This window comes from Ranitomeya variabilis, chromosome 1, assembly GCF_051348905.1.
Source record: "Ranitomeya variabilis isolate aRanVar5 chromosome 1, aRanVar5.hap1, whole genome shotgun sequence".
Classification (NCBI taxonomy): domain Eukaryota; kingdom Metazoa; phylum Chordata; class Amphibia; order Anura; family Dendrobatidae; genus Ranitomeya; species Ranitomeya variabilis.
In genome coordinates this window covers 679994791-680009073 of record NC_135232.1, presented here as the reverse complement: position 1 = coordinate 680009073, position 14283 = coordinate 679994791, and the positions used below count along the sequence as shown (strand labels likewise).

At 42.7% G+C, this 14283-nt stretch overlaps 1 protein-coding gene across 3 annotated transcripts in view; it reads left to right on the top strand.

The window, feature by feature from the left end:
- The window catches only part of RTN1 (reticulon 1), a 481263-nt gene that overhangs the window by 419488 nt on the left and 47492 nt on the right, over positions 1-14283 (top strand). The window contains exon 1 of one of the 3 annotated variants that reach the window (XM_077265294.1): positions 12592-13001. The exons of the other annotated variants lie outside the window; for them this stretch is intronic. Within the exon in view, the coding sequence (XP_077121409.1) occupies positions 12941-13001 (61 nt within the window). The 5' untranslated portion in view covers positions 12592-12940. Of the gene's footprint in view, positions 1-12591; positions 13002-14283 lie in introns of those variants that run through there. 3 annotated transcript variants of the gene reach the window in all.

Here is a 14283-nt window from a genome sequence, read left to right as displayed (position 1 = left end):
CAATGCTCCATCACATGCCTCCAACTATTCCACAGCGTGGCTGGCCAGTAAAGGTCTCAAAGAAGAAAAAATAATGACATGGCCCCCTTGTTCACCTGATCTGAACCCCATAGAGAGCCTGTGGTCCCTCATAAAATGTGAGATATACAGGGAGGGAAAACAGTACACCTCTAGGAACAGTGTCTGGGAGGCTGCGGTGGCTGCTGCACGCAATGTTGATCGTAAACAGATCAAGCAACTGACAGAATCTATGGATGGAAGGCTGTTGAGTGTCATCATAAAGAAAGGTGGCTATATTGGTCACTAATTTTTTGGGGTTTTGTTTCTGCGTGTCAGAAATGTTTATTTTCACCAGGTGAACCAATATAACTGCACAAAATGTAGAAATAAACAAGTGAGATAGGAATATATTTGGTTTTTATTAAGTTGCCTAATAATTCTGCACAGTAATAGTTACCTGCACAAACAGATATCCTCCTAACAGCCAAATCTAAAAAAAAAAACACCCCAACTTGCAAAAATATTAAGCTTTGATATTTATGAGTCTTTTGGGTTGCTTGAGAACATAGTTGTTGATCAATAATAAAAATAATCCTCTAAAATACAACTTGCCTAATAATTCTGCACACTGTGTATAAATCCTCCTTATACGCAAATATATGAGGATAGAGTCGAGTTAAGACCTGATCCAGCTTATCTTCCTAAGGTAGCATTGAAATTTCATCGAAGTCAAGAGATTGTCCTACCGTCCTTCTGTAATAACCCTAAGAATTCGGGGGAGAGGAAGTTTCATAATCCTGACTTTAGAAGGGCGCTGTTACAATACAGTATATATCCATGACTAGCCAGAGGAGGAAAGCCCAGTCCCTGCTTGTAGCCTTCCAGGGTAGTAGGAAGGGTTACGTGGTAACAAAAGGTACCATTGCCAGATGGATTAGGGAGGCAATTAGTTTGGCTTACTCTGCTAGTTGTGCTCCGAACCCTGACGGCATCAAGGCTCATTCCACCAGAGCCTTGGCGCCCTCCTGGGCAGAGAAAGCAGAGGTATCAATTGATCAGATGTGTAAGGCTGCTACCTGGTCCTCACCATCTACCTTCTTTAGGAACTATAGATTGGATCTATCCTCCTCTGTTGACTTAACCTTTTGTAGAAGGGTGCTGCAAGAGGTGGTCCCTCCCTAAGGTGTTTCAAATTCTCCAGAAATCTCTCAGGTGTGCTGTGCTGTCATGGGTGAAGGGAAAACACCAAGGTTACTAACCAGTAGCCGTTTTTTCCTGAACCCATGACAGCACCCGTATATTCCCCCCCTCCTACTTTTAACCTTATGGGTGTGCACCATAGCTTGGGTGTTTTATAATGTGGTGTTGGTCATCTGTGTAAATTAACCTGGAGGGCCTCTCATGTTTTGTAACCCAACTGAAACTGGGGAGAGGTACCGCCCTTTTATTTCAGTAGGTTTCCTGTCCTAGCTGGGCAGATCCTTCTCCCAGCTGTGCTGTCAGGTAAGTAAACTTGGGGTTTCTGATGGATTCCTTATAAATCCTACAGAAAATAAAATATGTAGTAATTGGGGGGAAGGGGTGGGGAACATAAACAGAAGAGGTTTCCTGTGCAAGAACATGATATGTGTCTTATGCCTCCTAATAATGTGTCTGTAACCGGAGCTGTTTTGGAGGTAAAAATGGGCGCCCTTAAAAGGGGTATCTGGGATTTTATAAAGCAAAAAATGTTCCTGTGCACTAACAAACAGATATTTAAACTTGCACAGCTCTTCCCCGGCACAGACCGCTTCTGCCGGGGTTTCAGAAGCCTCCGCTGATGTCACGTCTACAGAGTGGAGGCTTCATTTACGCTCTGCTTTGTCGATGTGGCGGGACTTCCAACGTCATTCTGACAGTCGGATTCCCGCTGCCTAACTGGGGGAGCCGCGTGTCAGTTAGAATGATGACAGAAGTCCTGCCCCGTCGCGTCAGCAGAGGTACCGGAATCCCCGGCATGAGCGGTATGTGACCGCTCTGTGCCAGGAAGAATGGCGCCGTACACAACAGGCAGATAAGTTGCAATTACTTGCCTGTTAGTGCTTATGCACATTTTTTTTATTAAGTCCCAGATATACCCTTTAACTTTTAGGCTGCTGATCAGTTGCATGAATGATATGACTGTTACGGAACTGCAGCACAGAACTAGGATAGAAAGGGGAAAACTGACCCTGCACTGAGACTAGGCTGATACCCTACGATGGAGTGGGCGACCCATTCCTTGCTAATAGACCCACCGACGATCCTAGGTTAAACTCAGCGAAGACCTATAGATAAGGGGAAGGAGGTCCCTAAACGATCTAAGGACTGGGTAAAAAAAAAAACAGGTCACCTCCTAATAGGAAACACAGAGAAGGCTGCAGAAACCAACTGAAAACAGAAACTAAAGATAGCCGCACCAGAGGTCCCAGAACTGCATAAAATCCAACACAGAAAGCTATCAAAGCACCTAGCCAGAACTCTAGTGGATTAACACTGTCGTCCAGCAAGGACTGGGAGGCAGGTGCTGGGTAATAAAGGGTGATACAATCACCTGACCTAAGACAACCCAGCAACAGGGGAAAAAGACCAGCAGCCAGAAAACCACAAGATTGCGGATGATCAAAGCAAAACAGATTCTTACAATGTCAGCATCTTGTTATATTACAAAGATTTTGTTCCCTAGGAGCATTGATTGGTGAATCAGCTACTTTTCAAGGAAAGCAAGCCGATTCATGCTGTCCAAACCACAGGAAGCATGAATTAGAGTTTGGCGGCACAATTGCAGCTCGGAATGTTTGTCTGACATTTCCGAGAAAACATAGTTTGAAGAGCTAGCCAGGAACTAGAGGGAGATACCTGACTAATCTGGCACAGTGCCAGGCCGGCTACTTCCCCATACGCTCCAGGTGATTAACAGGCCTCTATGTACACACATTGGAGAGATCTGTCAATCACCTAGAACAGAACTGTGAGAAGTCAGCCAGCAAGTGTTGCTGATTCCTATGGCTCCTGGATGGCTCTTCAAACTATGTTTTCCCTGAAACACTCTGAAAAACATACCATGCTACAATTATGCTGCAAGGCTCTGATTCATGTTGCCTGTGTTTTGTACAGTATGAACTAACTGACAGGTTCCCTTTAAATAGTTATAATTGTACAGTAAGTTTATATAATGCCCATTCATGTCAGTGAAGAGGAACTAAGAGTGTGTTGCAATCATCAGACTGGGGATCCTAAAGCTGGCCATACACATTAGAGGGCCATAAGATAGCTGTCGGACAAAAGATTGTTAGGCAAACATCCATCTCAGCCGATTCCCCCAAACACAGGAACGCTCATTTGGCCAAGCTCTCCCGTGTTCTCTATGAGAAAGCTGCCAACTGACATGTCGGCTGGTGACTTATCTCAGGGAGAACAATGCTATCAGAAGTCCACAATCAGACATTTCTGATTGACATCTCTTGAACATAGTTCGGCCAGTGCCCCCATACAAATTAGATCGTAAGCCAATACTGTCGATATTAGCTGGTTCAGCCAAAAAAAAGTGGCCAGCTTTAGTGCCACTAGAAGAAATGAGGTCCAATTAAAGGGCTTCAAAATCAACTCTAAATTTTATTGTCTTCTGTTGGATCTTTGCAGCCCTGCTTTATTAGGAACCCATTATTGTCAGTATGTAGATGCGCTGCAAGATCCTCTGGCTAACCAATCTGAGCCTTTGCACTGCCATCCCACCCTTATATCTGAGGCCTGGGCTTCCTAGTAGGGGTTCAAGCTGCCTGACGTCCAACGGCCCAGCTATTATGACATGTCAGTTATATGAAAAATTCTGTTTGAATGCAGATTGCACATTTTCTGTTAGTACAATAAACCTAATTTCAAGGCAGAAACATTACTGTGTCCAACAGTTATTAGATATATGAAACTGAAATAGCTGTTGCAAAAAAAACAATTTTTATAAAACATTAAGCTTAAGATTAATAGGGGTTCCCAAACTTTTTCATATAACTGTAAGTTATACATGTCCCTTAGGCCGGTTTCACATTTGCAGATGTGTCCGCAGCGTTTGTGCCGCAATTTTCCGCATGCGCTGTGTTTTCCTATCTTTAACATTAGGGACGCATGCGTCTGCGATTGGTTGCGTTTTGCCGCGTTTGACGACGCATGCGTCGTTTCGTCGTCTGCGGCTTGGCACGGTAAACGCTACATGTAGTAATTTTAGAGGCGTCAATTTGCCGCCTAGAAACGTATACAGTTGTTAGCGCAAGGAATGCAGCAAAAAAACGCATTACAGTCTATGGGAACGCATGCGTACACATGTCTTTGCGCACGCTTGCGTACTTCGGACTGCGCATGTCCAGGAACTGATTTAGACATGCCCATTAAAGACACACCCTCCTGGAAATATCAAGCGCATGCGCATAAAAAGCGCAAACATGTAAAAACGCATGCAAACGCTGCATTTTTTTTACCATCATGTGTAAGCTGATGCGGATAATAAACGCTGCTTTGTCAGATGTTTGCATGCGTTTTTGCATGCGTTTGCGGTTGGGGACAATACGCTGCTGACTTAACCGCAAATGTGAAAGTAGCCTTACAGGATTAAAGCTCCTGCAATTTAGGAGCATATGGGGTCCTCAGCTGTCAGACAGCCGGAGACCCTAGGAGAAAACTGACGTGTTTTATAATTGCTTCTATCTTTTTTTTTTTCCAGCTTGGGTAGCTCTGATTGTGTGAGTAGCGAATAGTGTAAGAAGCAGTGCGGAGTGCCCCCAGGTATGGCAGAGATGATGAGTCTTAGCTGGTCCAAATCAGCTCTGCCATAGACTTCTGTCTCGAGAGGGAGCTGTTTTTCCCTGTAACAGACTCCAGTGGATTCCTCATTTTCAATGAAAAGCAGAAAAAAATATATATATACTAGCTGTTTCCAGCCAGCTAACGCTCGGCATGCTCATTGCTATCTAATTAACGCTGCTAGTGATTAAACTAAAGTAAATAATGACAACATTCAATAGCACTTCCGCAGGTGGTAAATTAAGTTAAAATGAAGTTAATAACAATAATAATAATTAAAAATCAGAATAATACTAATACATTGTATTCACAGTGTTAAATCAAAAGCAAACTGGATTCGTGTGGTAATGTGTGGGGACAGAGCCTCGTGTGGTAATGTGTGGGGACGCAGCCTCATGTGGTAATGTGTGAGGACGGAGCCTCGTGTGGTAATGTGTGGGGACGGAGCCTCGTGTGGTAATGTGTGAGGACTGAGCCTCGTATGGTAATGTGTGGGGACAGAGCCTCGTGTGGTAATGTGTGAGGACGGAGCTTCGTTTGGTAATGTGTGGGGACGGAGCCTCGTGTGGTAATGTGTGAGGACGGAGCCTTGTATGGTAATGTGTGGGGACAGAGCCTCATGTGGTAATGTGAGGGGACGGAGCCTCGTGTGGTAATGTGTGGGGACGGATCCTCGTGTGGTAATGTGGGGGGGTGGAATTATGTGTGGTAATATGGTTGGGGGCGGGATTATGTGTGGCAATGTGGTGGGGGGCGGGATTGTGTGTGGTAATGTGGTGGGGGGGCAGGATTATGTGTGGTAATGTGGTCGGGGAGCGGCATTATGTGTAGTAATGTGGTGGGGGGCGGCATTATGTGTGGCAATGTGGTGGGGGGCGGCATTATGTGTGGTAATGTGGTGGGGGCGGGATTATGTGTGGTAATGTGGGGGGGTGGGATTATGTGTGGTGATGTGGGGGTCGAGATTATGTGTGGTAATGTGGTGGGGGGCGGCATTATGTGTGGTAATGTGGTGGGGGGCGGGATTGTGTGTGGTAATGTGGTGGGGGGTGGGATTGTGTGTGGTAATGTGGTGGGGGGCGGGATTGTGTGTGGTAATGTGGTGGGGGGCGGGATTGTGTGTGGTAATGTGGTGGGGGACGGGATTGTGTGTGGTAATATGGTGGGGGGCGGGATTGTGTGTGGTAATGTGGTGGGGGGCGGTGGTAACTGGGCTGACCATATATCTAATCCTAGCACCACAAATAGAAGTAGCCGGGGAACGTGCCTACGTTGGTTCTAGACGTCTCGCGCCAGCCGGAGAACTAACTAACCCTAGAAGGGAAAAGAAAGACCTTTCTTGCCTCCAGAGAAAAGACCCCAAAAGTTGGATACAAGCCCCCAACAAATAATAACGGTGAGGTAAGAGGAAAAGACAAACATAAGAATGAGCTAGGTATTTAGCAAAGAGAGGCCCACTAGCTAATAGCAGAATATAGTAAGATGACTTATATGGTCAGCAAAAACCCTATTAAAATATCCACGCTGGATATTCAAGAACCCCCGAACCGTCTAACGGCCGGGGGGAGAACACCAGCCCCCTAGAGCTTCCAGCAAGGTCAGAAATCACATTTAGTACAAGCTGGACAAAAATAGTAGCAAAGCAAGTAACTCAAAAAACAAAGAAGCAAGACTTAGCTTAATTTTGCAAGAGCCAGGACCAGCAGACAGGAGCTACAGAAGGATCTGATTACAACGATGCCAGGCACCGGACTAAGGATCCAGGAAGTTAATATAGCGACACCCCTGGACTAACGACCCAGGTGAGTGCCAAACAGAAAAAAGACAATCCCAGAGTCATACCACTAGTGACCACAAGAGGGAGCCAAAAAGTCTAATTCACAACAGGTGGGATTATGTGTGGTAATGTGGTGGGGGGGCGTTATCGTGTGTGGTACTGTGGTGGGATTATGTGTGGTAATGTGATGGGGCGGGATTGTGTGTGGTAATGTGGTGGGAGGGCGAGATTATGTGTGGTAATGTGGTGGGGGGCGGGATTCTGTGTGGTAATGTGGGGGGCGGAATTGTGTGTGGTAATGTGGGGGGGCGGGATTGTGTGTAATAATGGGGTGGGGGGTGGGATTGTGTGTGGTGATGTTGGGGGCGGAGCTACTGTGCAGGGGGTGGGATTAGCGAGTAATCACGATGCCTCTTATATATATAGATTTGTCCCCAAGAAGTGATATATATATGTGTATATATATGTGTATATGTGTATATATATATATATATATATATATATATATATATATATATATATATATATATATATATATATATATATATATATAAATACTAGCTGTACTACCCGGCTTCGCCCGGGTTAATGACTGCTGTTAGCAAAATAGAATGTGTTAACAAAAATTTATTCTGCACACAAAAACCACAAAACAAATAGATAGAAATGTAATTATTAAAAGGCAAAAACTAAGCAAATAGAAGCATTTCACAACATATATTAGCTTTGTTATACTGAGAATGTCTTTGTTGCCTATATTAACCAATCAGAGCTCAGGTTAATTAACTGTAGCAAAATAGAAGCTGAGCTGTGATTGGTTGCTATTGGCAGCCTGATAAATCCCCAGCCAACAGGAAGCCCTCCCCCCTGGCAGTATATATTAGCTCACACATACACATAATAGACAGGTCATGTGACTGACAGCTGCCGTATTTCCTATATGGTACATTTGTTGCTCTTGTAGTTTGCTTATTAATCAGATTTTTATTTTTGAAGGACAATACCAGACTTGTGTGTGTTTTAGGGCGAGTTTTATGTGTCAAGTTGTGTGTGTTGAGTTGCGTGTGGCGACATGCATGTAGCGACTTTTGTGAGATGAGTTTTGTGTGGCGACATGCGTGTAGCAACATTTTGTGTGTTGAGTTGCATGTGACAGGTTAGTGTAGCAAGTTGTGTGCAGCAAGATTTGTGCATGGCGAGTTTTGCGCGTGGCGAGTTTTATGTGTGGTGCATTTTGAGTATGTGCAAGTTTTGTGTGAGGCAACTTTTGCATGTGGTGCAACTTTTGTACATGTGGCAATTTTTCTGTGTGTGCAAGTTTTGCATGAGGTGAGTTTTCCATGAGGTGAGTTTTGCACGTGTGGCGAGTTTTGCGTGAGCCTAGTTTTGCATATGGCGAGTTTTGCATGTAGCGAGTTTTGAGTGGTGACTTTTGTGTTTCGACTTTTATGTGGCGAGGTTGGTGTGTGTGTGTGGTGAAATGTGTGCTGAGGGTGGTATATGTGTTCAAGCACGTGGTAGTGTGTGGCGCATTTTGTGTTTGTGTTCATATCCCCGTGTGTGGTGAGTATCCCATGTCGGGGCCCCACCTTAGCAACTGTACGGTATATACTCTTTGTCGCCATCGCTCTCATTCTTTAAGTCCTCATTGTTCACATCTGGCAGCTGTCAATTTTCCTCCAACACTTTTCCCTTCACTTTTTCCCCATTATGTAGATAGGAGCAAAATTGTTTGGTGAATTGGAACGCGCGGGGTTAAAATTTCACCTCACAACATAGCCTATGACGCTCTCGGGGTCCAGACGTGTGACTGTGCAAAATTTTGTGGCTGTAGCTGCGACGGTACAGATGCCAATCCCGGACATACACACATACATACATACACACATTCAGCTTTATATATTAGATATACCTGTATGTAATCTCCTGTATATAGTATATACCTGTGTGTCATCTCACCTATATATAGTATATATCTGTGTGTCATCTCCTGTATATAGTATATACCTGTATGTCATCTCCTCCTATACATAGCATATACCTGTGTCATCTCCTCCTGTATATACTATATACCTGTAGGTAATCTGCTCCTGTATATAGTATATACCTGTGTGTCATCTCCTCCTGTATATAGTATATACCTGTATGTCATCTCCTCCTGTATGTAGTATGTACCTGTATGTCATCTCCTCCTCTATATAGTATATACCTGTGTGTCATCTCTCCTGTATATAGTATATATCTGTGTGTCATCTCCTCCTGTATATAGTATATACCTGTGTGTCATCTCCCCTGTAAATAGTATATACCTGTGTGTCATCTCCTGTATATAGTATATAGCTGTATGCCATCTCCTCCTGTATTAGCCCTCGTTCACACGTTATTTGGTCAGTATTTTTACCTCAGTATTTGTAAGCTAAAATGGCAGCCTGATAAATCCCCAGCCAACAGTAAGCCCACCCCCTGGCAGTATATATTAGCTCACACATACACATAATAGACTGGTCATGTGACTGACAGCTGCCGGATTCCTATATGGTACATTTGTTGCTCTTGTAGTTTGTCTGCTTATTAATCAGATTTTTATTTTTGAAGGATACCAGACTTGTGTGTGTTTTAGGGCGAGTTTCGTGTGTCAAGTTGTGTGTGTTGAGTTGCGTGTGGCGACATGCATGTAGGGACTTTTGTGAGATGAGTTTTGTGTGGCGACATGCGTGTAGCAACTTTTTGTGTGTCGAGTTGCATGTGACAGGTTAGTGTAGCAAGTTGTGTGCAGCAAGTTTTGCGCATGGCGAGTTTTGCGCGTGGCGAGTTTTATGTGTGGTGCCTTTTGAGTATGTGCAAGTTTTGTGTGAGGCAACTTTTGCATGTGTTGCAACTTTTGTGCATGTGGCAATTTTTCTGCGTGTGGCAATTTTTCTGCGTGTGCAAGTTTTGCGTGTGGCGAGTTTTGCACGTGTGGCGAGTTTTGCATGTGGAGAGTTTTGCGCGTGGCGAGTTTTGAGCGGCGACTTTTGTGTTTCTACTTTTATGTGGCGAGGTTGGTGTATGTGTGGTGAAATGTGCACTGAGGGTGGTATATGTGTTCGAGCACGTGGTAGTGTGTGGCGCATTTTGTGTGTGTGTTCATATCCCCGTGGTGGTGTGATTATCCCATGTTGGGGCCCCACCTTAGCAACTGTACAGTATATACTCTTTGGTGCCATCGCTGTCATTCTTTAAGTCCCCCTTGTTCACATCTGGCAGCTGTTAATTTGCCTCCAACACTTTTCCTTTCATTTTTTCCCCATTATGTAGATAGGGGCAAAATTGTTTGGTGACTTGGAAAGCGCGGGGTTAAAATTTCACCTCACAATATAGCTTTGACGCTCTCAGGGTCCAGACGTGTGACTGTGCAAAATTTTGTGCCTGTAGCTGCGACGCCTCCAACACTTTTCCTTTCACTTTTTCCCCATTATGTAGATAGGGGCAAAATTGTTTGGTGAATTGGAAAGCGCGGGGTTAAAATTTCACCTCACAACATAGCCTATGACGCTCTCGGGGTCCAGACGTGTGACTGTGCAAAATTTTGTGGCTGTAGCTGCTACGGTTCAGATGCCAATCCCGGACATACATACATACATACATACATACACACACACACACATTCAGCTTTATATATTAGATAGTAACTTGAAGAAGTATTCATGCCACTCTGAACTTGCCCACATTTTTGACGATGCACCCGTGTTAAGATTAGAAGGAGATGATACATGGTTTTCTAATTATTTAATAAATATACTTTGCAATATCAGCAACTGCTGCTGCAGGTCTTTTGGGGTCTGTCTTTAACAGCTTAGCACATCGACAGTAGAGGCTGAAATGTTTACCTATTCTTCTTTGCAAACTAGCTCTAGCTCAGTGGTATTGGATGAAAAGTAATTACCCATTAATAACTGTATATGGTATTTATATTCATTTAGCCGTAATAAAAAAATATATATATTTAAAAAAACATTAAAAACAGACTTCTGCATTATGAAGAAAACATATCATTTTGGTAGTCCCCCCAACCCGTCACATTTTTAAAAAAAAGATAGAGTAACCGTCGTTTTAAATTATTATTTCACAAATCAAGACTGAACATGAAAATAAGAAACTTTGAAATAAATCTGCTTCTATCTCCTCCAGGACTGGAGTCATTTTCAAAATTCGCAATTCACTGATAAAATCTGTATTCAATGAAGACAGTCTTTCCCATTACTGAGATAAGAGATGACAGTTAGTGCTGAGAAGATTCTATGTTAATCTCAAGTGCAATGCGAGAAAAAAAAGCACATTGCACTCGCAACAATGTTATTCACTCCACAATAGACTACCTTAAAATGCGCAAGCTGGACGTTTTACAATGGCCCTCACAGTCTCCTGATCTGGACATCATTGAAAATCTGTGGCTAATCCTCAAAATAGCATTGCATGAAAGACAACCCAGGAATTTCACAGAACTGGAAGAATTTTCCAAGGAAGAATGGATGAAAATCCCTCAAACAAGATTTGAAAGACTCTTGCCTGGCTACAAAAATAATTTACAAGCTGTGATACTTGCAAATGGGGGTGATACTAGGTATTAACAGTGCCCAAACTTTTGCATTTTCCTTTTTGTAATTTTTAAAATGTAAAAGATAAAAATATTTTTTTTTTGCCTAAAATACAAAGGGAATGTGTCATCTTTAAATTTAGGCCTTTGGAAGATCATTTCATCTTCAACTTGCTTAACTGTTCACAATAAGAGTAATTTTGGACATAGGTGCCACAACTTTTACATGCCACTGTGTAGGAAGAACAGATAGATAGAAAGCTGTCAGTGAGATAGATAATTAGTGCAGTATGTGTAATTTAATGAACGTGTATTTAGCTAATAAATATAAAATTAAATGAAAAAAAAAATGGTGTGGGGTCTCCCTTATTTTTATTAAACAGCTGTCTGCATAGCCTTTACTGATTATTAAAAAGTGGAGACTCTTCAAAAAAATGATGTGGGGTTTCCCCCATTTTTAATAACCTGTAAAGGCTAGGCAGACAGCTGTGGGCTGATATTAATAAGCTGGGAAGAAGCCATGGAAAATGACCCCCCTCCCAGACTAATAACACCAGCTTTCAGCCGCCACAGAAATGGCGCATCCATTAGATGTTCCAATACTGGCGCTTAGCCTCAGCTCTTCTCGCTACCCTTGGTGCGGTGGTAAGTGGGGTAATGGTTTTGGGTTTGATGTCAGCTTTGTAATGTCAGCTGACATCAAACCCAGGGGTTAGTAATGGAGAGGAGTCTATAACATAAGACACCCTCATTAGAAACCCAGTAGTCGAAAGCAATAAACACACACACAAACACAGAATAGTCACAGAACTTCTTTTACCCATTTATTACCTTTAAAAAATAAAACAATCCAAAGGGGTCCGCCGTATATCCATCCCACGTCCCCGACGATCCCTGACTCTGCTACTTCCAGATGAAGTGCTCAGTGATGATGACCTCAGTAATGTGACCGCTCAGCCTGGCAGCCGGAACACTGTTGCTGTTGCGACGAGCACTGACATCAGAAGCACATTTCTCTGATAAGATGCATTACTAAGTTTCTTATTTTCATATATAGCATTGATTTATGAAATAATAATTAAAACATTGGTTACTCTTTAAGGTCGTCAAACCACCACGTGCCTAAAATCAAATGTCATTTTGGTTGTTTAGAAGATTCCGACAGCATAAATTCTATTATCTGATAATTGTTACAAAATAATCCAACTATAATAACTAAATATTCAATACACACAATGTCTTCTGTCAGTAAGGAGAATTAGTAATGTAAATATATCATAAATATTTTTTACTATTATTATTAGCCATCAGAGCATTAGAGAAAACCTTATACGTGTATTTTACAAAAAAGACAGCAGTCATGAAATAAACAAGTCGGGCAAACACCAGAACCTGGCGTGTACCATGTCTGTATCATGTGTAGAAATGGATGGATGATGCATTGTCCCTTCCGTGATGTAAAACCTGGGTTTATGATGGATTTTTGATGCCGTAAAGCTTCTAAGCAAATGCTTTTCGGTTCAAAGGCAACTGTGCATCCCTTTTCTAATGATACATCCCCAAGGCAATCACATCACCATGCTGATTTGCTGCAGTGAAGACTGCAGCGTCTCCAGTCTGCCCTCCCCCTTCTCTCCTTCTGCTTAGAGCATCAGTCTGTAGCTAGTGCATGTAAGCCACTCTGGTACCCGCCTCACCTATACATGCTTTGGAATGCTGTAGCGACAATACATTGCCTGTGAAGAAAGCCCTAGTGATCCACCGAGCCCCCAGCAATGCAGGCCAGCGCCGACTCCACCAGGATGGAATGTTTTTGGAGCAACTGGAAATGCCAGGGTAATGATGCCAGAACCATCGGTCGTGCCTGATATAATGACATGTACATCTACATCCATTTTGTTCAATTCATCCCTTTTTTGTATTTTTTTTTTCCTTTTCCGTTATCCATTTTTAGATTCTGCATCAATCTTTTGCATTGCATTTTAGCATTTTGCTATGTTTTGCTTCATCTCGTCTGTCCTGATTCGTTATGGCTGCCTGGGTTGTTAGCCGCGGTCTGGAAAATACTAGGTATTTGTAGAAACAATGGCCTGGGATTATATTTAAAGGGACTCCCTTTAGGGAAGTGTATGGGGAGGCACGCCCATTGTAATATCCCTGTCTGCCAGCTACACAAAGAAAACCTACATGTTAGTGGGTGAATTTCAAGGTTGGGTGATGTTCTAATTCTGTACAGAATAGGAAATAAAATGATTTATTGCAATAATATAGCATAAGGGTCATTAGCGTGAGGAGGATGAGAATGATATTCTTCATTTTTCGATTGAAGCAGAGGATTTAATGATTCTTAATATTGGGTGTGGCTTGGTAAGCTCTGTCTACCGTTCAGCCATATTTTTTTCTTTTTTTTTTTAGTATCACGTCCTTGCTTGCATCCTTTGTTGTGCTGCTGGAGAATCGGTGCCTAGCTTTGCTGGCAGCCTGGCGATGAATGTTTAATTCATTACCGGGAACTGAACAATTGTGTATTAACCTGTCAATGTAATGATCTAGATCTCCCCGGGCATATAGATCATGCAAAATGCATGCATTATGTACAAAAAAAAAATCTAATGTAATTATTGATAGATGTCGTGATAAATAACCTGTTTTTACGTCCATTAGGCTTTGCATGAAAGCACCAAGCCCTTGGTAACAATGGTGACAGCACTCATTCTCATTTTTCTCATGTAGTGATAATGCAAATTTACCCTTTACCTGCTGCAGAGGCCTAACCCGAGGCGAAACGCTGCCTGCAAGGCCGGCCATATGTGTACGCAATAGAAATATATGTGTGTATATAATGTTAATCTTCTGTATTGATTACTGCTTTTTCCACGTTTACAGCTTTTTTCACTATTCTTCGACCTCTGCTTTTCTAGAATGTACTAGAGCTCCACACCTACTCATGGTCTCGTTCCCAGGGCCTCCAGCTTTTCACATAGAAAATAGCAATAATACATATTCCATCACTAATAAATGGAATTTCCATTTCATTATATGACAATTTTTAGCATATTCTACTACTCTTGAATTTCATTCATGCATGTTGGTATATGCATGGCTGCGTATGTGACGA